The 27,863-nt window shown below is 41.5% G+C and overlaps 1 protein-coding gene across 7 annotated transcripts; it reads right to left on the bottom strand.

Moving 5' to 3' along the window:
- Positions 1-746: 746 nt before the first annotated feature.
- On the bottom strand, positions 747-27,375 carry LOC105691277 (tyrosine-protein phosphatase 10D). 7 transcript variants are annotated; one of them, XM_012409635.3, is made up of 20 exons: positions 26,634-27,373; positions 14,867-15,113; positions 14,409-14,684; positions 13,546-13,752; positions 13,035-13,385; positions 12,776-12,948; positions 12,324-12,687; positions 11,947-12,228; positions 11,545-11,850; positions 10,705-10,986; positions 10,044-10,465; positions 9,583-9,960; positions 8,976-9,168; positions 8,820-8,834; positions 8,557-8,725; positions 8,201-8,453; positions 7,849-8,106; positions 7,373-7,757; positions 6,808-6,900; positions 5,158-6,367 (listed from the first exon to the last, which is right to left on the bottom strand). In XM_012409635.3, the coding sequence occupies exons 1-19, from the start codon at positions 26,694-26,696 to the stop codon at positions 6,839-6,841; spliced, it is 4,686 nt and encodes a 1,561-aa protein (XP_012265058.2). In that variant the 5' UTR covers positions 26,697-27,373; the 3' UTR covers positions 5,158-6,367; positions 6,808-6,838. The 7 variants fall into 7 exon arrangements, with proteins under 7 accessions (XP_048512261.1, XP_048512257.1, XP_048512259.1 ...); XM_048656300.1 differs by lacking the exons at positions 5,158-6,367; positions 6,808-6,900 and adding an exon at positions 748-990 and having other exon boundaries at positions 26,634-27,374; XM_012409638.3 differs by lacking the exon at positions 6,808-6,900 and having other exon boundaries at positions 26,634-27,371.
- Positions 27,376-27,863: the final 488 nt, after the last annotated feature.

Genomic DNA, 27,863 nt, shown 5'->3' with positions numbered 1-27,863 from the left:
TCTGTTTGTTGACGATTTTGATCGGATTGTACGGGATCGCAGGGTTAATAAAAAGAATTCAATGTTTCCGTTACCGTTCACCGTGAATATTTTCCAACTGCAGGACCTTCGGGGCTGAAGGTCGTCCCGTTGAGGGATACGGAGCGGGAAGGATGCGGTGCGGAAGACCCAAAGAAATCTGAGGATCCCGACGGATCCCCGGAATCAATCTCGAGATTATCGAGGATAGAGTCGGCCAAGCAGGACATTAAGAACCTGAGAAGTGCCACTTTAGGAAGGATGGGAAAAATCTTCAAGATGCGACCACCGACTCCATCAGCCGGTCGTGATAAAACGGCCAACGGGATCGAACAAGGTGTTGTAAGTTCATTTCCGCATCTCTCATATTTCATTCGAACTCGCACCCCGACCGCGGTGGATAAAAACCCCAAATCTTCGGTGCAGGGTGTTGCCGATAGTATAAAAAGTTTGAGCTATATAACGATCAAAATTAATAAAGGATACCACCGACACCTGCACCGATCAACAGTACGGTGAAAATCCGACGCGAAAAGAGAAAACTCATTCCCTCGGAAGGATGCTGAGATTAGTCGACAAGGACGGTGCTCCGAGGAAACTTTTTTCCCATCCAAGAACGGGATCGCTCACCAGGCTTAGAAAAATGAATTCCGCGGTTGGGAAGGTTACCGGCAACTCCGAGGAGTCGCACAACATTTTCACGAGGATCATAAACCAGTTCAGAGGTAAAATTTTTCGGGTAATTTAATCTTTTGCACCTCAACTGAACGACGGTTGAACGTCCAGGTCGGCATAACAGCGATACAAACGCCGAGCCGAATCTTCAGAAGGTAACGAGTCGAACGGCCTCGCCGAAACCATCCCTTGGATCGAGACTGATGTCGAGCTTATCGGCTCGGGGTTCTCTATCGGCGAATGGTACGTCCAACGAAACCGAAGAAGCGACCGAACCGTCGGCTGCTGAACGTATATCTGCAATTAAATACGTCGCTTGATTGAAAGGAAACTAATGAGAGGGTCAAAGGGAGCGAGATCGTGTGTACGTGGTATTTGGCGACTGAAACTGAGGGTTAACGAACGAAAAAATATCTGAACGCACTTGAAAGTAGTTCGATCAATTCGAACTGAGTGACTAAATCTCTTCGATATACTTGTGTAATCAATGTTTTGTCAAATTTAGTAATAAATAATATTTACAATTCTGGTTCAATCAATATTACATATGGAAATCAAGCCAGAAAGCGCAAGCTAATCGGGTTCTGTGACCCTAGCTTGGTTATTTTTAGGGGTAGGTCAGTTTATATTTGAAGGAACCATTTGTATTAACAATGTAACATACATACCATACACCTACAGACATACCTATCGGTATACGGGAATCTATTATCTCACTAACTTATTTGAACTAAACTGAGGCTTGAACCGTCTGCTTTCGCGCGATTGAATTTTTTGTTCTCAAAATCGGTATCGACTCAAATGTTGGGAATTCTGTAAGTTTCAAAATGTTCTTTTTTTTCTTCAGAATTACAATCGAACGCAAAAATTTCTACATAAATTTCGTGAACTGAGTTTTTTAAGAAAGGGATACGTATTGACCATAAAACGCGATGCACTATCATCATATAATGTGTATTTAATATACTTAAATGTATGTGATAATTAGGTACAATCAATCATACGAGTGAAATAAAAAGTAATACAAAAATTCAGCAACAGGTATAATTATAACTGACATTATATATATTCAACATGTATAATCATATTGTAATCACGATCATGGTCGGTGTATAACAGAACAAAAATTCATCCCACAACCGTACAAATGCTCGTCCTCTTTTAAAATACGTCTACGATATACATTACATAATATATATTATCATATATTTACAATCAGAAGCGACGTAACGATGATTAAGTTTGAAAAAGTATTTACTAGCGTCGATTTTACTTCTTCTCCCCACTCTTTTCATATCTAAAATTAAGTACCTATAATTATTTCGCCAGATTCACTACATCCGGATATAATAATTGAGCTAGCACCTAGTGGCCAATAATTTCCGGACAGATCGACGACGAGAAACAAAAACGACAGAACTAGGACCAGTCGATCGTGCGATCGAGGTTCCAAGCAAATACTGATCGTTATTCTCACGTGACTTTCAATACGATGATTTTCATGTACAGCTACAATATCCATTACACATTGAAAATGTAAATAATAATTGCATTTGCACGTTATAATATTTGATCTCATCATTGATCGAGTGCTTAATAACTCTATCACAGAATATAACGTAAAATTAAATTATCTTATAAACTTTTTAACAAATATCTTATCATCTAAAATATGAATAATCGTCAACGAATAATACCTGTAATTAATATATCCATTTGAATATTATATCAATATTACACCATGACACATGCATACACTTTCGATATTCCGGTAACACAATGAAGATTTCATCATTTCGTGTAGATAAAAAACTGTTGGATTAAAATTCACCCGCAAATCAGGTGTGCATATATTCTGCGTTTGTCTCTACCGGATTTTATACACCTTTATTAACTTTTAACATTTAGGCTATATGTACTTATGAAGGTAACTCATCCATTGGAATAACCCCCTGACTCCCATGACTTGATACTGATTAATTGGAAATACTTGAATTCGGTGCCCGAAATCGATGATCGATTGAAACATTCATTTACATTTGATATTCAGAAAACTGATGCAGACTTATTTTTGAGTAGTTATATGAATGGTGTTGATCGCACATGAGATTCGAAATACGTGAGTAAATTTCATCTATTGGTCAGAGAGTTTCAATAACAAAATTAACACGAACTGCACCTGAAGAGAAAAGCTACTATATTAAAATGGCGCTTCGAATAATGTAATAATAACTTCTCGGTATAAAGTACATTTTCTTGTCGATTTCAAATTGTTATATATAATACTAAATGTATTATTATATAGGTAATATACATAAAGTTATATACACAATGGTCCATTCAACCAGGTATTACATAATGTATAGCAAAAGTGTACAAATGTCCTCAAAACGATTGAGAAAACAAAGGAAAAGGATAAGAAAAATTTAAACGAAACTTCGCACAACGTTAGATTTTTTTCTTTTCTCTTTTTTTTTCGGCTCTTACATATTCGGTTATCTACATCTAGAATTTTTTACATCCCGTCAGTCTAATAACCCGATATATGAAATTCTTCGATACGTTTTTAATCTTACAGTGAGATCAGGAGTATGAAAGTATTTAACTCTAAAATTAAGTACACCTCAAACTGTCACTAAAGTGACATATATTCATAGCTACATATTGTGTCTATGTATAAATAAATAAAATCAAAAAAAAAGAAAAATAGAAAACGAGAAAAAAAGAAACAAACAGAATATTCCCTAATTGTAAAATTAAGTACTCCGCACGTATATTCATATGTATGTAAGAGTGGGTTAAGAAGAATTTTTTTTTTTATTTTCTTAGCATGAGGGCAGAATTTATACCTTATGAAACAAGAAAATTTTGCAAATTTGGAAGAAACTTTTTACTTGATATTTGGTGGTGGCCCACTCGTTTTTTGAATAAATATTTAATAAAGTGAGGTACTTCCACCTAATGATGACTTGATCGATTGCATGAATAGATGATTTTCGCTTTCAGATTTGGATTCCTGAGCTGATTATACGTAAAAATACCGTTGTAAAGCCGAAAAAATATCGATTTTTGGGCCGAAAGTGAAGTACTTTGAAAATTGATTGTATTACACTTTTCTGACGTATTTTGACCTCAGAAATCCGAATCTGTAAGGAAAATTGATCTATTTCTGAAATTGACCGAGTTATCGCCAATTTTCAGCTTTTTGGGGTCAAAAATTAAAAATTTATTTTTTAGTCTATATTAATGTAATTTGGGCTCAGGAGTCCGAATCCGAAAGAAAAATTGATCTATCTTCAAAAATGATCGAATTATCGCCATTTTTAGGCATTTTTTGGCATAAATTTGAGGATATCTCGAAGGGAAAAAATCGTAGCTCAATTTGGACAACGGATTCGTGTTCCTGAGGTCAAAATACGTAAGAAAAGTGCCATACGATCAATTTTTAAAAATAAAAAATTTTGGCCAAAATTTGAAAAAATCGTAAGGGGTACCCCTTGGAAAAATCTCAAATTTTGGCCGAAAATTTTTATTTTTTAAAATTGATCGTATGGCACTTTTCTTATGTATTTTGACCTCAGGAACACGAATCCGTTGTCCAAATTGAGCTACGATTTTTTCCCTTCGAGATATCCTCAAATTTATGCAAAAAAATGCGAAAAAATGGGGATAACTCGGTCATTTTTGCAGATAGATCAATTTTTCTTTCGGATTCGGATTCCTGAGCTCAAATTACATTAATATAGACTAAAAAATCAATTTTTAATTTTTGACCCCAAAAAGCTGAAAATTGGCGATAACTCGGTCAATTTCAGAAATAGATCAATTTTTCTTACAGATTCGGATTTCTGAGGTCAAAATACGTCAGAAAAGTGTAATACAATCAATTTTCAAAGTACTTCACTTTCGGCCCAAAAATCTATTTTTTTTTCGGCTTTACAACGGTGATTTTCACGTATAATCAGCTCAGGAATCCAAATCTGAAAGCCAAAATCATCTATTCATGCAACCAATCAAGTAATCATCAATTATTCGCTGTTGGGAGCAGAAAAATTATAAGACATATCGATTGGTTTCAGTCGTAGACCCACTTTGATTCGTCGCAATCCATCTATGGGTCGAAATATTTGAATTTCTCGGTCTACAAGAGAGCCCGAGCTTTGCTGGAGTCAGGTAGCCACGGGCGCGGGGTTTGTTGTGGGGTGTCACCTCTGCTCAGCCCTGAAGGTGACGTCTCACAACAAAGCGCTACGCTGCTGGCTGCGCTGATTCCAGTTTAGCTCGGGTTTGGTCGTAGCCAAACAATTCGAATATTTGGAGCAGACATATCCTCAAATTTATGGTAAAAATCGCGAAAAAATGGGGATAACTCGGTCAATCTTATAGATGTGTTTGTGAAACACATTTGAAAATTTTCTTTTTTTATATGGTACAAATTCTGCCCCCATGCTAAAAAAATAAAAGAAAAATTTCTCTTCCAACCCACCCTAATGTATGTGTGGTATATGTATATTATGATCGAACAGTTTCATCTGATATAATGGAATTTCGTGCGATGCTCTATGTCTATGTACGCTTCATTTTTATTTTCTTTAAATTTTTTTGTTCTTTTCTGTTTTCTTCTTAATCTGGTTAATGTTTTACAAGTTCTTCATATTTTATAGAAATAGATTAAAAAAATGATATGGCTTCTACGAAGATGCGAGTTTCTTGTTCCCACCGACTTATCTATCTCAAAGAGTATTAATCAAAGAATTTAGTACGATGTTATCATAATTTATACCTTATTATTATCGTTAATATTATTATTAGTATAATTATTAGTATCATTAATATTGATATTACACTTACGTTCTATAACTTGTCTAATATGGCTTTTGGACGGATGTTACTACTTTTAAAAAACTTTTTTCATCTTGTCTCCATGAAATTGCGCGTTTTTTTATCACTGTTATTATCCACGGACAATTATTTCTTGTTTTTGTTTCATCCAAGCCATTGACAAATGACAATTACCGGTGAAAGCACGGTACACAGCGAGATATGTAACGTAAAATTATCTTCAAAATATTATACAAACAATTTATTGTGTCTGAAATCGAGCGTACACCCTCGTGATGTACGCGTTGTTGTCTACCTAATTTGCGTCAGCTTATTATTGTTGTTGTTATAATCAGAAATGCTATGAAATTTATCATAATTAATATTATTGCTATACTCATATTCAGTTACTCGTTATATTAGTGAGTTAAAATCATTCAATGAATAAAAAAAAAAAAAGAAAAAACAATATTAAAACAACAAATAATTTATGTACATGATTTGGACCAGCCAATATATAGCACAGATATGTTCAATATTCTGAATTCACATCGAACGACACCTAAAGCGCATATCTAGGTCTTTTTCATTTTTCTTATTCATTTATTTTTCTCTCGTTATTTTCTCTTTCGGAGCGCAGCTCATCCGCGTATTGTTAGATTAATAAATATTGTATTACCGTTTCATACCATTTACAAATTTACTGCATTTCATTTACTGCGCCAACCTGATCGCCGAACAGCACTTGGTCGAACGAATCACGTCGATTAAAACAGATTTTTACGATGGGAATTCTCATCAATGAATTCTCATTGCATTCGTTACATGCCTGACTCAGCTATTCCCTCGTCATCTGAAATATTATTCGCTTGTGTTACTTGGTTTTTCGAAAGTTATGGACACATTTATCGCTATCGCATGCCACATCGCAAGACAAAACGTTTTATTTCTTCATTCCTGTTGAATCGTTGGATCCATGGTCGCAAGACTGGCCAAACTTCAATTTGATTCACTCCGATCGGATGTAAAAGAATTCGTCAGTTTGGCTGGTCTTGCGATCAATCGAGGAGCTCCGCGATTTTTTCTACTAACATCAAGCGACGAATATCAGAACCAATCACCTCCAGAAAACAAACAATGCCACCAATGAGGTGAGTAATGGGGAATACTTTTGTTAGTAAAATTAAGCAGCGACAATTGTTCTTGTTTTTTTTTGGTTTTTTTTTCTAATGAAACTTGCAAGCATGCAGTTATAAACATCCAGCGTGCATCAAAAGCAGCAATTGAATTTACCCTCGTCGGAGGAGTGACCAGAATCTGAGGGTCACCTTTCCTTTTCAGCCTCACCCGGGCTCTTTGAATTTTCAACCGAGCTTCTGTTCTTCCCTAAATTCAAAATTTCGATGTACAGAAGCGATTATAGGTATATAATACATTACATAGCGATGTACGTATCCTCCCTGGATATATCAAATCCGCTCTCTATGAAAACTCGATTTATATATGTACATACATGACTTTATAGCGTCATCGCAACGATCGATCATCGGGTGAAAAAAATAAAAGCTTCATTAGTCGCGTGCCGTCACCAAACGAAATTGCATGGATATTAGACGTATATGTATAGGCAGAGAATATAAGTATAAAAGGTGTGTATCAAAATTGGTGTACAAATTATTATCAACAACTGTTGAGCGTGAAATTGAAATGTATAAAATACAGAAGACAGAATATTTTTATCTGCAGATTGTGAGGTATTTTGCGAATGACCCGTCACCGTGAAAAATATCGATGCTTATGTAAACGTGTATTTTTGTTAAGAATTTTGTGATTGAAATGACATATCAATGACACTCACCTTCGAACCCTTGATTATCGTGTATCTCTCTTATCGGTCCTGTGGTATCCTGACCTTCTAGAACCGCCAATAGACACTGATGTATGCAGATATACTGCTGCTCGGTTTGGACCATCCAAACTCTTTCTTTTCTCATGGCGCAGACGATACCGAAAATATCTACGTAATCGGAGACTAAAATCTGCTGTAGTATCCTGTCCAATGTTATAAAAGTTCCACTCCTACCAACACCCGCACTACAGTGAACAACGATTGGCCTTTGATCTGGTCTCACACGCTCTCGGAACGCTCTGACAAATCTTGCCAAAGTTTGCGGCGGACTCGGAACACCGAAGTCCGGCCACGTGGTGAAATGGAAATGTTGAATGACCCGCTTCACGTCACCCTGTGCGAAATTCAACAGCGGATCTTGAGTCACTTGAATTCTTTCTATTTTATTATCGTTAAATTTTCATTTTATCGAGTATTCTTCTCACCCTGCACAACATGAACTCCGTTATACTCCAGTCTGGATAATGAGCTTCGTTCAATATTGTCACGCATATATCACCGTAGTAGACGGGAAGAGTATCGGTAGGCCAATAATGGTCACATTTTTCTCTTCCTTTCTCTATGCACCGGGTCAACATTACTATGGCTCTGCTGTTACTCTCCCAAACCATCCGCCAGAAATCATCCCGCGTCGAATGCAGGGGTCCTTGAGTGACGATGAATTCCCTCGGCGAATTGTGACCCTGAATAGAATAAAACGATGAAAAAAAAATACCTAATAATACGAATCTCGACGATTGTTTTCCAAATTTGAAAATGAATGTAATCTACACTCACGGGTACGTAGTTGGCATTGATGTAATCAGAACCTTCCTCATCGTCAACCGGCTGTAATTTGAACCTACTGTGATCGTATGGTAAAATATTCGTAAAACGATTTTTTGGTCTATTGCATGGCAGATCCGCAGCCGTACAAGGCTGGTCTCTGCCGACGTGTTTTAGCTCTTCAAACTCCTCTGAAAATCGGAAATCCGAATCAGCGGACATCATTCGGTAATGATCAGCAAAACTTTCCACACGAATCGGTCGACTGAAATGCGAAAGAGATTAATTTTAGACTTGTCGGCGGGCTATCTTTCGACAAGAAAGATGATTGGATATTTTTGAAAACTTGAAACTTCATTTTTGCTTACCTTATTTCGATCACACTTCCGGGCAAAGATAGATCATCGGTAGCTCTGGTCTCCGTCGTTTTTCTGCCTTGACTTCTTCTCCTTCTTATTAACAGGCCGAGCCCTAAGAATGTCAGGAGTAAAACGATAGGTACGGTTACACCTACTATGATCGCCGTGTTGTCCTTATCTGTTTCCAAAATATTTTATAATTTTACATTTACAAATAATTTCATAAAATAATGAGAAAAAAAATTCGTTTCCGTTTTTCCAATAACTCTCACCTGCTACAAGTAATCCTTTCGCAAGACATAATTGAAATTTAATAGAGAATATATTTACATTTTTTTTAGTTCGTTAATATACAGACATAAGAACCTGCGCCCAGTTGTTATACAGATTTACTTGAAAATAGATCGAAGATAAATAATTTTTATTACCTGTCTGAATGGGAAAACTGTAGCTGGTATCGGTGAACTTGTCCGGAGCCGTGAAAGCCCTTACTTTAACTTTATAAGTTGAACCAGATTTCAAAGGTCCATTGCAATAGCCAACTTTGAGGTCACACTTTTCTCCGCCTATCGTGAAATCTTCGACCGCACCGTTCTTGAACGGGTTGTACGGTTCCATTACCTGCGCATCATGGTAACACGAGTTATTGAACTGGTAACAAAATTTATTCATAGTTAAAGGTGATATCGAACAATCTATCGCCGTCGTATCATTCATTATGCAAAGAAAAACTGTTCCGCTCTCTGATATTTCCGCCGATGGACTGAATCTCAATTATCTGTAAGTGGTGATCGTACGGGTGTTTCAATTTTTATCTTGACTATGCACACATCAGCCGAACCGCCAGATTAGCCTCGCTGTTAATATCGATAACACACGTATCAATAACTCATACCATACTCATTAACTGATGAAATTGTAATCGTGCGTCGTGCCGTCAACCACGAATATTTTCTTGGCATTCGACATGTTTTAATAATTTATCTCATTCGATTATTTTAATTTTCAGTCACGTCGTGTCCTACGATAGTTTACCTGGTAGGGAGGCCAAATGCTGTACCCCTGAACGTCCTTCCAACTCGGCATTTCCAATCCTGATGCATTTTTGCTGTCATCTTCCGCAACGATAATCGTGTACGATATGACAGCGCCGTTTTGTTCGCTGAAATAGTTTTTCCTGAATCTGACCTGGATCGTTGTACTACTTTTGCAAACTTCGGATGGAACCACTTGGGTCGGAGGTCTCGGGGGTGGTAGGATCGGCATTTTTTGAGTCCAAGTCATTTCAGGTCCGAAGCCGCTCATAGTTGCCGCTTGAATTCGGAAGAGATAAGTCATTCCTGGGTTCAGGGATCTTATGGTACCCCTCAATTCGTTCGCCTTGAATTCTTGAGTTTTCGTGTGCACGGAACCCTGAGGAAATTATTTGGAAAAAATCAAGCCAATTCAGTGGAACTTGTTTTTTGATTTTCTTACAGTTGGGAATTTCCCCCTACCTCCAGTCCATAAGTAATGGTGTAATTGACGATAACTCCGTTATGTTCCCGACTTGGAAGTGACCACGAGAACGTTATTTCACTCGGTGTTATGTTCGTCGGTTGAAAGGTGTCCACTTTTCCGGGATATGATTCGCTCGTTATAAAACTATTGCTGACCGGGTGAGATTTTCGTAAAAACGGTGAACCCGATCCCGATATAACGACCACGGTAAAAGTGTAGTTTCGGTACGGTCGGAGATCATTTAAGGTAATAAAGGTCCGATTTGTGATGTTCTCGACCAAACTTCCCTCCATACTCTCGTCGGTGTTCCAATATTGAACTTCGAAATAATCGTACTCTCCCCTCGGAGCATCCCACGTCAATTGTATCGTTGTATCGGTTATATTGACCGCGTGCATGTTGGTAACTGGATCAGGATCTGTTTGTTGAAAAAGATAAATAATTTTCAATTTTTTCCTCTCGTCAATTTCCGATTTGAAATATTCAAATATTTTTCGAGAACGTGCTCATCCTCGCGATTGAAAACTAACACCATCACACAAATGATAACTGTTCAGTAGAATTATAAGTCACACTCGATGCAAAAATTATGCACGAACTCGGGGTGCAAAAATAAAATAAATAATAAATTGTTATTACCAAATCGGTTATACTCACATAGTCTGTCTTGTTTAATCAACGGTGAACTTTCGACGTTGTCACTGACCGTCCAAGCGGTAACGTTGTATAATTTACCCGGCGTCAACCCGGTGAATGTTACCTTGTAATCGGTATCATTGACCATCTTTTCTTTCACGGTATTATTAAGATCGCTGATACTGAACCGATAAAGATCAAAACGAGAGGATGACAGAACCGGCGTCGGAGTGTACGTGAGGGTCAACGAGTACGGGGATTCGATGTTGACGACAACTACGACTGATGACTCGATTAAAGGCACTGTATTGAAAAAAAATGACACATATGATGATAATTTGTCAAAATTTAAAAAGGACTTCGAATATTTTCAAAGACGTTTTTTTGGGCGCGATTATGTTGAGAACGATTGCTGCCGTTCGATGACGCGGAATAAATTTGCACCTGGTCTGTTAGCTATGAATTTTATTTCACCCATACAATACGCACTGCAGTCGATCAAAGGGTAAACGAAAGTTAGGTATTCGAGTTGTACCGTGAGTAAGGAAAAAATTGCAAAGATCGCGTGACAGGAAACACATTTTTGTTCGCCTAGGGCCGTGAGATATTATCTACAACACGCGCGTGCAGAAATTAGGTGAAACGAATTTCAAGAGTTTTTTTTCCCAATGTTGCGAATGTATTTATGCATGTGTCGTAGAAAAAAAAAATTATAATGACAAGTAAGTCTAGCAAACTAGTAACAGGCACTGCATCGGCATGCGAATTTCTAGACTATCTCACGTAAAAATCAGGTTAATAAAAATTATTGCTCGCTCAAAATCCAAAACGATTATTTCCAAATTACCGAAATATACTTACTCGTCCTGGTGGTAAGATTGGTAACGTCACTGACGAGATTATAAGACACCGTAAATATGGAAAAGGCGTATTCAACGCCGGGCATCAAGTCGCCGATCAGTTCTTTTCTGTATTGAACACTCTCTTTCGAATCGGAGGGAGCAGACACGTGAATTTCCGTAACATTTTTCATTCGGACATCATCGATATTCTCAACTGGCCACCACTTTATAACATAAGTTTCGATTCGACTGTCCGGTCTTTGCCACACCAAAGTAACATTGGTTGAATCCGAGGTCGCCGTTATGTTCGTCACGGACTTTGGTTCTGGAGGCAAGGCGAAAAAAAAAAAAATCCTCGTCATTTTATTTTCCCTCGGTAATTTCAAGCACATGCAAAAAAAAATTAATTTCTATCTCTCACCGATGGTTTGATTGACTTGAAGACTCTCCAAACTCTCGACGCCAAAACTGACCGTATTTACTCTGATGGTGTAACGTTCACCGTGCGTCATGTCATGTATTTCAGCCTCGGTAGTGTTGTTAACGCTGGCAAATTTATGCCAATTCGTGTCGTCGTCGGTTTGGTAACGTATCGCGAATTCGGTGAACATCGAGTCCGTCGGTGGTTCCCATTTGACGAGAAGAGAGAAAGTTTTATTGATCTCAACTTTCTCGATACTCAAATTTTTCGGAGGGTGAGGTACTGTAATCGAGATAAAAATTTATTCGTTAATGAAAATTTTTCCATTCGGCTCAACATCGAGCGATCCAGAAAAATATTTATCAAGTTTCACTCACAAACGGCTTGAGAACCGACGTGGGGTTCGCTCCTGAGTCCGTGATTGATGGCAACGACCTTGACTTCGTAAAATGCACCGGGGTAAAGGTCCTCGAGATCGATATGAGAATGGATGGTCGTGGTGGTAACGCGTTCTCCGGTATCGGTTCTGTTATAAATTACCTCGAACTGTTCCTGTCGCGAATTTACATCGCTCTTCCACGATATAATCAGCCCCTTTTCGATCGGTTTGAAATCTTCTATTATTGGACTCGCCGGTTTCGTTACTTGATATATCACAGATTCCTTCGATTCAGCCTTGTTACTTATCGCCTGGACGCTTATCGAGTAATTTCTACCGGGTAGCAGGGTGTGCAAGGTCTCCTGATTGAAAAAAAGGAGCAACAAATTTTTGTCAATTTTCATTTTCATTTTAATTCTCTTCTCCATCCGATCGAAGCTCCCGTCTTACCCTCGGTTTATCAACGATGAACAATGTCGAGTCATCGGCCGTAAGTTTGTCGACTTCGACGTAAAACAGTTTATAACTATCCTGAGTGCTGGAATTGTCCGGACTCCACGAAACCTCAACCTTGCCAGATTTTTCGTCCGTAACAGCTCTCAAGTTCTTGACGGGAAGTGGTTCTGGAAAAAAAATGGCAAAAACCATGTCAAATGTTTTCTCGAGAATTCGTTTAAATTCAAAACATATCTCAGCCGAGTTTAACTACCCAGCGTAATGTCCCCTGTAGCCGGCCAACTGGTCACTTTTCCCGACACAGTTTTCACGATAACTTGATACGTTTTCCCTGGTTCCAGATCTCTGAAATCGAGGGATCTCTCGTCGTCTCGGATCCTCGTGACCGGCGCCAGTCGCCTCGACGCCAAAGAAACTTGGTATTTGTCGAATTCCGACGTTCCATTTGGTGGTTCCCAAAAAACTCGAAACGAAGTTGGCGTCAGAGATCTTCTGTCGAACGTTACGTTTAGGGGTCGAAGGGGAACCGTACGGTACTGCGCCGTCGTAGGTGCGGATGTTTCATCCTCCGAAACGGTTTGTACGGAAATATTATAAGCCCTCCCTGATCGAAAGAAGACAGAAAAAAAGCAAACGTGAAGCGGATACGCGATCAATAAATGTATAGATTAGTGTCGGCATTGAATTTGAAGCTTGCGAATGGTGTGTTAGAAATTAAAAATATCTTAACAGTCCATTGCCGATCCTATTAGATGAAAACTTACCAGGCACCAGACCCTTGAAAGCGGCCTGCGCCGGTCCGGGTGGCTCACCCTCCTTTTCGACGTAAAGCACAGATTCGATTGCATCCGGTGGGTCTATGCTCACCTTGTAATGGGTGTAAATACCAGCCGGATAAGGAGGCTGCCATAATACTAAGAGAGTGGTCTCGTTTCTGAACCAAACGATGAACTTTCCCGGAGTATTTGGCTCTGAGGGTAAAAAGCAAAGCGTGAAGGGATGATTGAGATATTTGTATGTATATACATGTATAAGGGGGGGATTTGCAAGAACGTGAGGATTTCATCATCGATTATTTTGTTTCCAAGAGTATCGAATGGCAAAAATTCAATTCGTATAATTCTGACCAAGCGATATAACGTCGCGTGCGAAGCAGCGATTTGTAAACTTATATGCACTTGTAATGAATTCAAAATATATACAGCTTCGTATATATTTATACAAATGAGTATCGTAATTGTTACAACAGCTGTTTCAATAAATTTTGTTATCAACGAACAGCGTCGATATAAAATAATAGCAGATACATTAAACAGGCTGTAACTCATGTATAGGTAAGTATCGCAATAAATAATACATTTATCCATTCGTATGGAGGAATAATAAAAATAATGTGAATGCATAAATAAAAAAGCAGAAGAGAAGAAAAACGCTGCATTGAGTGGAAGTGAGTATAATAATTCCCGGTCAACCTGTTGCAACGAATAAACTTTCCTGTATTATTATTTTTTTTTGTCTTTTTTTTTTTTGTTTTTATCATCGGTTTGAAGGATAAGCAAATATCGTACTCAATGATTACCATTATCATTGTTATTATTATCGTTGTCATTATCGTAGGAATACTCACTCGTTGTAAAGTTGGTGCTCGTGTACGCTACACTCTCATTAGCATCGAGCACGGTAAATAACTGCAACGAGTAGCTCGCTCCGGGTATCAAATCTCTTAACGTGTAAGATGAATCATTGGCCGCAACTACGATGGTTCTAGGGCTGCTGGTGTCGGTGAAGCTCTGAACTCTTAATCGAAATCCGGAATAATTACCCTCGGCCGGAGGAGACCATGAGACCGTCGCTGTTTTTCCATTAGGTACGATCACCGTCAGATTCGAAGGCGGATCGGGAGCTGAAAATTATTCATATAAATTAACAATCCGCGATACGGTAACGTATTAAACCTATTATCCGTATCACGCGCCTTACGTAACGACTGCATCGGCTGAAATAGCGGAAGAGGCAATTTTCATAGGAATATTTTTTATTCTAGAGGCTGACAGACCGTATTATTATTTAACGATGATTAGAAACCTGTAGTAATCGAAGCCGTCCATGTCAGCAATTCGTTGAAAGTTGCGTTACTGTAGTACAAGTTGAACTCGTATCTTGTTCCGGCAAGGACGTTAGTTAATTTTATTTCGGCTCCAATGTCCGCCGATAATAATTCCGTGCGTGGGGGAGGATGACCGATCGGCGGACTGTAGTCTAATCTGTACCATGAATCGCCTTGGCTCAAGTTACCCGGAATTTCTATCGCCAGGTCCGTCGAATATGTTACCTGAAAGAAAAAAAAAACAAATCAAAATCACTTCGTACGATCACCCCTCAATCGAAGGATCTATCGAAGACCGCGAGAACATCGGAAAAAAGCTCTTCGCCCTTCGGGTTATTAACCCTATAGCGACATTGAATCGCCTCTGCGGAAATTCCCGTTCCATTGTAAACTACACATTACACTGCAGCTGCACGTTACGTTGAAATTTATAATTCAAGACGCGTTATTATTCTAGTGTAACAATTAAGCGGGACACCAGTTATTATCTAGGCTGAATTCCCGCTCTTGTGTTAGCTGGCAGCAAATTTACGGTCGCCAGTAATACAACTCAAGTATATAAAAAATGACGTCACTTCGAAGTATTCTTAAAGGCGTCGGCTACGAAATGTAAAAGAAAGTAAGTAAGTAAGTAAGTGAGTGAGTGAGTGAGTGAGTGAGTAAGTAGTTGAGGGCATGTAAAGAAGAAAGAGAAAAATATTTTTCAAGCTACAACCGAATGTGCGTATTCGTGTACGCGACACCGACAAATAATTGCGGAAAAAAGAGGCGTGCACATTATGCGAAGTGCTATCACCAATATAAAATATCCAACGCTGTTCGTAAGATTTCTAACGGGTCTTTAAAATTAGCGGTTCATACCCTACGAGGCGTGTGTGTCTGTGACCTTTCTGTAATGAGAAAGGCAAGGAAGAAGAAAAAGAGAGAAAGAAAAAAAAAATTACACAAAAAAGAGAAGACAATCCGTTACAAGAGGGAACGCACCTCACGCGGTGGGGCAGTGTAGGTGGTCAACGAAAAGTGACGACCGACACGCACGACACGCTTGGTCGTGCAGGGTATAGTGAATGTACAACGTGTTTCGATATCAACATCGGTTAACAGAATGCACACCTCAATTCCGCGTGTTTCGCTACCTCAGCTGCAGGTGGGTGCAGCAACCGAGGGAATTCGTGATGAATTTTATTTTCAATTCCCGGCATACATTAAAATACGCCATCAGCTACCGCGCACGCGAGTTGTGATATGCGTGTTGAACTTTCGATGAGTATTTTTTCTTTGTTTTCAATGAATGAATGAATGAATTTTATTTTGTTTTTTCCTTTTTTTCAATCAATGAACTCGATTTATAATATTCGGATTCGACGGGGCGAGAAACCCAGCGAATCGATTGCGTTTCCTCCAGACAAATAATTCGTCTTCGATAACCGCGGAACCAATCCTACGCTCAATTATAATAATATTGTAAATTGCTCTGAGAAATTTACAAGAGAAATCTATTTCGTAACAACTAGCTCGCGGTGTAGAAGAAAATTACAATTTTATACAACCGGCACCTATAGCTTGAATATTTTAATCAATCGTCGCGTTTTTTGTTCAACAAAATTCCACAGAGTCCGTTTCGCAAATAACTATACACGCACCGTTATTCGACGGGCGAACGACGATTCATTGCATGTTCAACGAATTTTTTATCTGCTGTGCGCTAAACTTTTATCAACGTCAAATATTATATTACATTAAAATGAAGTACCTCTGCAGAGCAGGCTACGTAATACGCGTATATCAGTCTATGCGACCTTCTAACTTCCGGCTGGATGCGGCTTCCGGTATTTTACTTGTGGCTTGTTCAATCGTACAATTACGACATTCTGGACACACTTGCCGCACCGTATGCAGCGCATCCTTCACGTCATCGCATGGATAATTTTTAGAGATTTTAATTATTTTTTTCCTACTCATTCCTTTTTTTTATTTTTCTCTCAAATGTACACGAAGGCTCGATTGATTTGCGGTTTCAATGATATTGCAATCCGGGGGGACGAGAGTTGAAAAGAAAAATCTGTAAAAACATTTCGTTCTAATCCCGGATGAGTGAACGGGGACAATCGGAGGTAGAGATTTGAAGTTTTTTTTTTTTTTCAGCCCGAATAACCAAGCGCGAGATATCCAGCGGTTTGCGATTTTCATCATTCACTTCCGCGTGCAGAAGCGACGTTTTAGCCGCACGGGTATCCTCCCGTTTTCTCCGATGAATACTCGGTGGGTTATAAATTTTCTTTTATTTGTTTCAACATCTATTTCCTTTTTCACCCCACATATATACCTGGAACCTAACGCGGCGTACAGTCGGACTCTCTGATTCTTCTTGTAATTAAGCCTACGACCTCTTCAACATCACGGCGAAACGAGGGGGTGAGCGAAGAGGGTGGAAATGGGAGGAGAGATCGATATGAGCTAGACTGCAGGAACGCTGAGCGGAGCGCCGGTGCCCGGGAGGGCGAACGAGTTCCAGGAGCGAGGGGGCGAAAAGGGGCGCGACCACCCTTCGGAGAACAAGGGTTACAGGAGAGGTATGTACCAAGGTGTGGAGAATAGGGTCGTACAAGCTTTTGTCTCTTTTTTTTCCTTTTCCTTCACTCCCGTATATCTCCACATACAGTATGTAATATACGTACGACTTCTCTCTGGCGATGAGAACTCGTAATTTTTTCATATTCTACAGAATCGTTCAGTTTTTCTTTTTTTCATTTTTCGTGTAGACGGGCGGGGTGATGTCCACCGGTGGTATATAGTCTGCTCTGGTAACTGGTAGGTACGTACATATGTATTTATGTACATAAGTATTTATTGTACACGTATATACTTTGGTCGCGGGACTGTCATATCGACGTATGACGAGGGATACAGCTGAGGACCCTTCCCGTTGGATCTGGGTACGTGAAAATTTTTCGTATTTCTCTCTATTCGATTCTGCAGCTTGTGTACACAACGCTCCGGCGAACTCGATCAAATTTCGATCAATATTTGAAAAGGAGGGAAAAGAAAACTCTGCAATTCAACAGGCGCTATTACGAAGATATGCTGCAGTATGAGATCAACGACACAATTCGAACATATTTCTGCCCCATTTTCTAGACAGTAAATTCATACACATTTTTCGTGATCTGAAACTGCGTGTCTGAAGCAGTAACGTTTTTATTAGGAAAAAAGCAAAATTTTTGTATATGCATTTTTTTGGACGTTCGCGCATCTTGATATTACTTTTCTATTTTGCATTCATCGTCAAGGCGATATTGAATACTTGATCCGTGACAACGAAAGCACGGCTTGAGAATTACAATTGCATCATCAAATTGTCGATCATTCGTTCTCGAAATACGATGGAAAACTTGATCGCAGGTTAAGTGGCTCGAGATTTCATAATCTCGCGGGCCGCCATCGAGCGCTCTCGGTCTTGTTCGTGTTCCTGCCATACTGCCATACTGCAGCGCACCGTATCGGCAATACATGGCGATATATGATCTCGCTGGCTTTCTCACAGTTGAAAATGATTCTAAAAAATATGACCCTAATGCAGTCGACAATCAATTTCGTGACGAGCTCCGGCTCATTCGCCAAAGGGAGACCTGCGTTGTCTTCGCAGCCCCTCTTATAACACGTGCGTCAGGCATTTTTGACCGCCGGCACGTGCCGATAATCATAAATAATTTATCGCTTTTAAATAGGTGATGAGGTGTGAAATTTTTTGCACTGATTTTTACTCTGCCGTGATTTTCAGCAAGTGTCAAACGATCTGTCAACACCTGATAAGATCTTGTTCACACCTCATAAATTAACCCTTTGATCCACCTGATCGGCGGCATCCCTTTGCGGTATTTCTGCGAATTCTATGTAACCGCGAATCGTTTAAGAAAGTAAATATGTAAAAGTTTTCAGTAGTTAAATAGCTCGGAAGTATACTCAGAGAAATCAATTCTGTCCCATGTTACCAATGCTAAAGCTCAAGCCTGCAGTTCAGAATTGGAGGCATCGAGTGTACTTTAGGAAAAAAAAAATTTTTTCTCTTTTTTCGTGCATTACGTTATTGTACATTAAAATAGAGTGACCAACAATTTGTTCCTTCATTTCCGAACTCACGATAATTGATACAATTATTTTGTTTGACCTGACCTGAACCCCTGTACCAAAAATAGTGGAATTTGGAGTCAACAAATCAACCTTTTTTTTTTTATTGAGGTTTCGATGGTAATCTTGTGTAGTCCGATCTCAGGAATCCGAATCTGGAAGCTAAATTGAGCTACGAATTTTTCCCATCGAGATATCCTTGGTTTTTTACTTTTTGGATCGATAAATTGGTGATTTTACGATCAATTACATAGATAAATCAATTTGACTCCCAACTTTGGATTTCCGAAATCATAATAACTGAGAATACCAGGGAATACCTTACACACTTCATCACCTATATTATACGAGAAAAGAAAGAACTAATCGTAATCGATTCGACTCTGCAGCGTGGAATGCCGCAAGTTATTATAATATCATTTGCATTGATATTCGTTCAAACAAAATGTAATAACACGAGCGCAAGAAACAAAGACCGAGGATTCGAAGCTGCTGAGCGGCCACTTCTTCGATCCGTTGAAAAAACCTCGAACGGAAGTCGTTTGCAAAAGTTAAACGAGCATGCGAAGAACATAGTTGGAATCTACTGCGATGCACCGCTATAAACTCGGTAATAAAGTTACATAACTACGCGAGAGAATAAATAAATAAATTAAACAAGACGGACGAATGAAAGAAAAAAAGTAATCCAAAGGTTATACCCGCAAAACGTGTACGTACGATATAATCCAAGATTCATTCTCTATGTACAACCCGCAATCTGCTCGGCGAGAATATATACACCATATACTCCGATGTCACGGAGGATATTTCAGCCCAGAGTTATTCAGTTACCGTTTCCGTTATCGCTGATTCCGATATCTGATATATCCATCTCTCCCATGTACGATTCTTTTGTTCTTTTTTCCCCTCACAGAATAACGACAGTATATGGATCATATATATAAAACGACGAGAGGGTCCGCGAAGGATATAGATGTAGATTCGTTCGCCGCGGGTTTGCGTAACGGAATTATCGTACTATACGTATACAGATATCGTATGGTGTTTGCAGTAGTGCAGCGGTAGAGCTGTTCACGTGAAAAATAAATCCGTAATTACATACTTCTCACGAATAGATTACTTACATTGTGAACCGCTAATTAACCCGCATAGATACGGAAAGAATTGTATTCTTCTATTTTCCTGGTTAATTAGCGAAATTATTCACGCAACATTCGGTCTAGCCTTCGCTGCATATAACAGTGGCAATCGTTAATACTAATGAACCCCCAGATGTGCTTGAAAAGAATCCGAACTGCAAAATGAAATTATATCTAACAAAGAAATTTATCATTCTTTGGTTTTTTTTTTTTGTCTGCCAACGGTTACTCCGATATCGCACTGGTCCGGAGGATGGGAGAATAAAAACACATCACCGTCCCGTTCACTTTGTCCATTGAAAGAGAAAAAATCCGGTCGAACAGCTAATTCTACAAAGTGGATCTGATTCCAAAAATGCCGATACCGTGATCTCTAAAAAAGCTAACATCAAGGCTCGAGGCGTGGGACCATTTTACTCAACGTGAAAACGTATGTTAAAAAGGAGCCTTGAACCTGCCACTGAACTTGCGCTAACGATTTCCTGTTGCAGCTGTAAAATTTTTAATCATAATTTGGCCCGAAGAAATTGCGCATCGGATTCCACGTCCGTTACACGGTGTGTAATATCGGACTACCGTCGGTCTCGCTTTCCCCGTTTTAGTATTCCGCTGAAAACTTCTGAATAATCACGAGCGCTGTTATTCCACGACAATGTATGTGAGCATCGAATTGTATTGTCAAATTGGAATTGGCATCACCGCGTGTTACGGAAAGTTCAGAAATCCAACGGCGATCGCGATCAACTATGCAGAACGAACTGCGAGTTACGTAAGTCACTCCTATACTCCTCTGTAGCGCACCGGGTTTCTTATATGCGCTCCGGCGTGGCGCAGCCTTTACACCTTTACACCTGCGGTTTCAGCAAACACGTCTTTCTCAAAGATCTGAGGGATTTTTCACGACGTTCATGAATATCCGAACAAGTTACCCAGGCGACGTGCACTCGTCCGACCGTTTAATTCGAACGAATTGAAAAGCTGACCGCGTTGCGCATCCTTCTCGCCTATCGCCGACTATACCCAACTATTTACCCAGATACGGTCTAGCGGCTGATTTACATAGGCGAACGCACACCTATACGGATATTCAAACTTCGGGACACATCGACGTTAAACGTTACAGCGTACAGATAATGGAAATGTATTTCGAGAAGTGTTTACTCAACCCAGAGGCGTTTCCGAGCATGTGCATCTTATCTTTTTACCAAATCATACAGGCTACCTGGTAAAACACACATGAGCCAGCGCGCGATGTACCTTCGTTTTTCAATATTGTCTCACCGGGTTACTGCGAGCGGGTAACGCGTTATGTGGTCCGCAGAACCGAATCGTCCGACAACCTTCGCGACTCGGCGGTAAGGTCATCGTTGACTTCCGGGTCCGATTTGTAATCCTGCGAGGAAATTTTATTTTCATCCATAGTCGCGAGCGCGCACATGGTTCGATGATTCTTTGCTTCCTTTTTTTCTTTATAGCTCGCTAGCTATTTCGGAACGGCTCTGATATCTCCTAACGATATCGTATATAAAAGTCTCCTCCTCTCGACTCTCGCTTTCAACTCGATTGGATGAGTGAGTAAGTTGAAGCGCAGCGTGACGCCTTATCGCGATTCGTCTAATTAATTTTCACTCTTCTTGCAACCCCTTGTGAACGTCACTTATTTTATCTCGGATGTGTACGACGAACGATTAATTGGATGGATGGAGTTAAACGACGCATGCCGCGCTGTTCTTATATTCAATTATATTTATAGATATCCGAGCTATCTTCATTCGACGCAACTACCGGAAGTTCAAGGCTTCACTCGACTTCCGGTCGAAAAGCAAACCGACCGTCAGCCAGCGGTCGTCGATTTGACGTCGAAAAGGCGGTTTGAACGCGTGTGAAAAATTACGGCTACACCCAAATCTGAAGTTCAATCATATGGGAGCTAAGCTCAGACGAGAATCGCGGACCGGTTCGAATATTCATGCTGAAATTATACGTGCGACTGGTTTTCGCTCTGCAATCACGCTAATTGATTCGATGGCTAATTTTTATTCGATCGAATTTAACGCTACGGTAAAACGAGGACAATTTTTCAGCCGGTTGATAATGACACGCCCGTACCGACGGACTTTTCCCTCCACAAGGCGGTACTCTCAATACGACAACCGTACGCACCCGAGCAAACAAGTTTTTGGAAAATAAGAAGAAAACAAAAGGAATATGCCATCGGCAATCGTTTCGAATAAAAACAGGAATTTCAGGAAATCCTTCTTAGCTTCTCGATAGGACCTGAAAGACACCTGAACAACGTTATCGCCCCTATCTCACATCCTCGAGGCAATTAATTTTCACCTGCCAATTACCGACATCCACGTATACGAGGCAAAAGAGCGAATAAAATAAAAATTCGTAAGACCGACGAGCCTCCCTCCGCACGCCACGACAACGACGATCGTAGTTTCTGACGTGTGTTACAATTCGTCGCTGAAAATCAGCGCCGAAGCACAAAAAATATCGTACATCAGCGGCAGTGGAACACATGCGACGGATCGACGTCAGAAAATCGTAGCTCGTATCTCAGTTCCGTGAGAACCGCATTCGCATCCGTGAGGCTAACGGAACCGGATGTTCGTTTTTGACGTCTGTTGAACACCCGAGACTGCGGAGACGACACCCGTCGCTGCCCCGCCCCGGAAAAACTCTGTACGCGGTGTTCGGACTGTACCGTGGTCGTTAGTCCCACGACGCGGCGGTCGTCGTCCCCCGATACTTTCCAAAAGAAAAAGAGGAAGAGGGTCAAAAAAGTGACGAACGATAATGCGCCGCGATACGAGGCAGTCCGCGATGTTTTTCCACGTGCCGTAAACGTCCCGTAAATCGTCGGGTCTCCTGACCCGCTGACCCGTTGACCCGAACGGTTCGATCTAGCGGTGATTCCCCGACGAGTCAGCTATTCGAGGAGATTGGCGGTGCACTTGTTATCCAACCGAGTCGCGGGTCCGAGAAGGTTATTTTAGAGCGCGTCGCTCGTCCGCGCCTCACATTCTGGGCCAACGAGACTCTCCGCAGTTTCCACAGTTCCTTTATTCCCGAAGCTTTCAACCCCCCTCCGACTTCTATTCAACGCGTTACGTGGCCACGAGAGTCTTTTTCACGTGTGCGTTTTCTTTATTCTCTCTCTACTCGTCGTCTCCGGCATTCCGCCGGTTGTCTTGTTCGGATGAGTTTTTCCCGAGCTTTGCGTCATCGTTCGTTGGTACACGGAAAACCGTGATCTGGACGCTCTTTTATCGTATCGTCGTTCTTTCATCTCTTGTCTCAGTGGCACAGATTCGTCTTTCGAAATGGTCAATACCAACGGACTAACCGGCAAAGGTGAAGATCGTCGAGAAAGAGCCTTGCTCGCGAACCCTGATGATTTTATAACGAGGCGTTCGATACAAGTCGTTAGTCGCATTTCGAAAAAGCCATTTAGATATCGATGGAATTTAGAGATACAAATATATCTTTCAATTTGTGGTTCCAATTTGGTATTCAAAGTTATTCCGCCGATGACGTTGGTCGTGATCTTTCGACGCTGAAATCTGGAAAACCTTCTTCTTCTTCTTCTTTTGCGGCAAAAAAAAGAAGCCCGTGGAACAATGCTTCTTGTGCGACGAATGGTATTTTATAATTGAGGCGCAAACTCGAACAAAACAGAAACTGTTCCGCGAGCACAAGAGTAGATATTTTCGTCGACAAATATGAAAGTCGTAAAACGAGTTCCCGAGCGTTGAATGATTATCAACTTACACGGACACACGGAGCGTACCAACACCCCGCGTTCTGGCCTCCCAAGGATCGGAGCGTGCACGACTCGTACGGCGGATGGGGGTTTCCTCTAAATTGCGGTAAACAAGTTGAAGATTTTTATCTCCCATCGCGGCGTTTATTGCGAAACTTGCACAGGTACGACCCGCGCCGATTGCGCCATTTGTTCGCTCCACGTGTGAAACTTTTAATCGTTGACCCGGGGCCACCGCGAGCTCGAGGAGCGAACGTGTCGGTCTTACTTGTACCCAAAGTTCCCCGGGTTCGAAAGGGTCGTAGAAAATTTCCGGGATTCCGGGATACGTTTCCCGCACGTGGGAGAGGGAAGAAAAAAAACTACCCCAACGATTTTCCGGTGCCCGCGTAAAAGACGCACCAAATTTACGATATCCGTTCGAAGACCATAACCGGATGTGGATTAACGCTCGACTCGCAACATCGTCCTTTGTACTCGTGTGTAACTTCAATTGCCGCATTGAGTCATTTTCAACATGTAACCGCAAAGTCTCGTCACGTAGAGATTATTTTCAGTAACTCGATCGCGAAAAAGGATAATTTCGAGACGGGGACCGGATAGCAGATAAAGAGCTTGCGCGATTTAATCGAGCGATAAAAGGAAACGAAGGATATACGGGGGTCTCGTGTTGAAATCGGATTTGGAATAGCTTTTTCTATAACCTCGTTTTAACTCTCACGCCTTTGTCCCGTTTGCGGAAAGATATATATATATATATACAATAACGTGAATTCGTACAACGGTAGGCGATTGTCCGAGCGTATCGTATCGTGTGCGCGCTATTTAATGGTAAATACACGTGAGAGGCAGCTTACGCGTAATTATACGTATCCTTATCTCGAGCACCGCCCTTATGACCCGTGCAGGGCTTATAAAATCTAAGGAGTTCCTTAACCCTGGAGTGAACAAACACGCGTATTGTGTTTCCTACACGAGGTACATAAAATTCGTCTCGTCGTCGGTCGTTGAATGGCGACATTGCGTACCGGTCACACCGTCGATTACGTTCTTCTCTCTGATCGTAGGATCGCGCGAAACTGGGAAAAGTTGATTAAAATAAGGAGAGAAATGCGGGCGAAGCGTAATACCTTCTCAGACTCCGGATAATATACGCGGGCAACAATCTAGCGAGGCATTCATCCAGATCCGAAGCCTGCAGATCTTTCACTTCTCTTCGAAGAAACGATCTCCGTGTTACCAGCAGCCGTAACCGACCCACCGCTCACACAAGTTCTTGCGAAAGAAACCTTCGCCCGCTTGATTATTCGAGCAAAACCTTCTCGGACATTGATCGTCTATCGATGGAACGTGCGGTACGGACGGAACTATATCATCTTTCGCGAGGAATAGAGATCGACGTTGGCACGGATCGCCGACATACGTGGTACAGATTCCGCAATCGCGCTCCGCACCCCGCATTGATACGGCACGCGATTCGTACAGCTCTGAAAACAATTACATTTTTTTCCTGTACGCTGCACGAATTACTTAGTATCGTTCGTACGAGTACGGAGGATTCGTGTTTCGTTTATCCCCGGCGTACGATGTACCTTGTGGCTCGATAGCGCGATCGCGTATATATATGTATATCGCCCGCGTACATAACATACACGGAATGCGTAATCAACCGCATTCGTACCGCCGGGCATGACATCCGTTCGGCGAGGACTCGACCACCGTAGGCGAACGTCAGCGTTTCTTTTCGTAAAAGGAGATGTGAGATTGCGGGGAAAAAAAGAAAGAACAAAAAAAAAAGGAAAATTTTTCAACGAACAATAATTATAAATGAGGATAAACCAGAAACAAAGTCGACGCGTCGGACCGATCGCGGTTTATTCCTACACGTATCCGAATACCAACACGGCGTAAAATTTAGATACGTTTATGCGGTACGGTTATGCAACATAGCTTTGCTTTGCCGCGTACGCGGGGGCTGGACACACTCGGACGGACTGGCGGGCAGGTATTAATTCTTATACCTGCGAAGCCCGAGCGTATTCCGTTTACCTGCAGCCCGCGGCTCCCTGCCTCGAAGACCCTGAGGTTACACGTATTGTGTACATTTACGTAGCGTCGGTGTGCTCGTGTGTGAATGCAAAGACGTCTCGTTACACCGACAACCACTCCGGCACGGTTACAGCGCTCCACAGGTAGCTAGCCTCGCAGTTGTAACGTATAAAGTTTCGCGCGGAATAACGCGCCTTTGGAGAGGTCATGGTTTACCAAATTTCACCGAATTCGTGTCGCTCGCGTTTTCTCCCTCGACCCTCCGGACCGGCGTCGCGAGAGTGACGTTTGAGTAGCGCGTAGCGGGTCGCGCCCGTCTGTTCGCCGGAATAATAGCGGTCACGAAGACGGCTGACCTCTGACAATTTCACCTCACCGAATTTTCGTGCGGTTCCTCGTCGACGATCCGATATCCGCGGGTCTCCGCGTCGGATACGGTGAACGATCGCGGAATCCGATCGCCCGCAGGTGGCTCGATCGAAGCGAATAGAAAGTACAATTTTTCGGATAGGAAGACAAGACCCGCCGCTCCGTACGATTCGCCGAACGATTCGTAATTGGGTTTTACGCTACGCGGGTGAATTTTTGGGACACGTTATAGCTATCGATCGTTCTTGAACAGGTGCTTCGATCGGTGGACAACGAACAACTCACCTCAGCCAACAAAATCAGGATAATTCCAGACCATCGAGAGATCATTTTTGTAGGCCGTTCCATGACGATGACAGAAGGTGTAAATGCGGAGAGAGAGAGTTGAGCAGCACTAACTTAAGCAATAGCGATATTACTACCCCTCGCGTTGGTAAAAATATCCTACGACGATCCGGTTGATGGAAAATAAATTGAGAATACTTAGGAGAAATACCAGAACTGATTTAAAATATTACTGAGCGTGATTCGGGGTGATGATTTCACTGAACGATATCACTGGTCACCACAACGTTGAACACAAAACACCTGTGAACGGCTATCGCGAAGTTTGCCATCTCCGTAGGGGCTGGGGCTCTCGATTACTTTGCCCGTGAGTTTCGAAGCTCTGAATGAAATTTCGTTGTTTACTTCGAAACGGAAAAGCTGGTTTTTACGTTCCCGTGCTCGGCCCTGTGGTTAGCGTCTGGGTTTGCGTCCTCTTTGTCGCCCTTGAGTTACTCCGCCCGGTCGGTCGCGCTAGATATTTTTTTTTTTTCTTTTGAACCGGAATGCCTCGCGGTTTGAAAATTGTTGCTCTTCAAATTTTAAAGCGACCCTTACGTGCGCTTTGCTCACGTACCACGATCTAACGCGCTTTCATTTTGACGGAGTAACGTACACTTTCATGATTTGTGTGCCAACGAGGCTCGACTCGCTGCCAGTCGTCGACCAGCCAGCTTGCCTTTCCATTCGCCTCCTTCTCTCTCTCTTCCTCCTCTTTTCCCACCTCTACCTTCGCGGCCTCCCTCACCTCTGTCTCCTCTTCGCCGACCCGAGTTAGCATCCCTTTCCCTCCCGCTCCGGGAGTGAGTCTATCCCTTATCCACCCACGATCAGTTCGATCGGACGCATGCGCGAGTACGGAGGAAACGTTACCACGAAAACAATTCTATAGGCTGTTCGAAAGTCGACGTTACACGAGTCGAATTGAAACAAGAAGAGTCGCTGAGCTGAGCTACCTTAAAGATTCCCGGATGAAAATTTGCGCTCGAGACCTAGACCGACCGAGTCGCGATCGATTCTCCGTGCGAAACTCTTGCGGAGAAAAATCTGCGGCTGTACGGGGGATGAAAAAAATTTTATTCGCCACATTTTAGAAAGGACGAATAAATTTTTCCCTATACAACTCCCGTCCCCACATTCGACCGCGGCTATGAAGAATGCATGCGGATCGTAAAACACCCTCAGAGAACC

The sequence above is a fragment of the Athalia rosae genome, chromosome 5, assembly GCF_917208135.1.
Source record: "Athalia rosae chromosome 5, iyAthRosa1.1, whole genome shotgun sequence".
In the NCBI taxonomy this organism is placed as follows: domain Eukaryota; kingdom Metazoa; phylum Arthropoda; class Insecta; order Hymenoptera; family Athaliidae; genus Athalia; species Athalia rosae.
The sequence above is the reverse complement of the archived record's forward strand: the minus strand, read 5'-3'. Positions and strand labels throughout refer to the sequence as shown.

Excerpts from the sequence above, each read along its gene's own strand:
- LOC105691277 (XM_048656300.1), bottom strand. The coding sequence starts at position 26,696 with ATGGAACGGCCTACAAAAATGATCTCTCGATGGTCTGGAATTATCCTG. Across the intron at positions 13,386-13,545 it reads TTTCAAGGGTCTGGTGCCTG|GGAGGGCTTATAATATTTCC; the intron begins GTAAGTTTTCAT and ends TCTTTCGATCAG. Across the intron at positions 8,454-8,556 it reads GGAAGTGTGATCGAAATAAG|TCGACCGATTCGTGTGGAAA; the intron begins GTAAGCAAAAAT and ends TTCGCATTTCAG.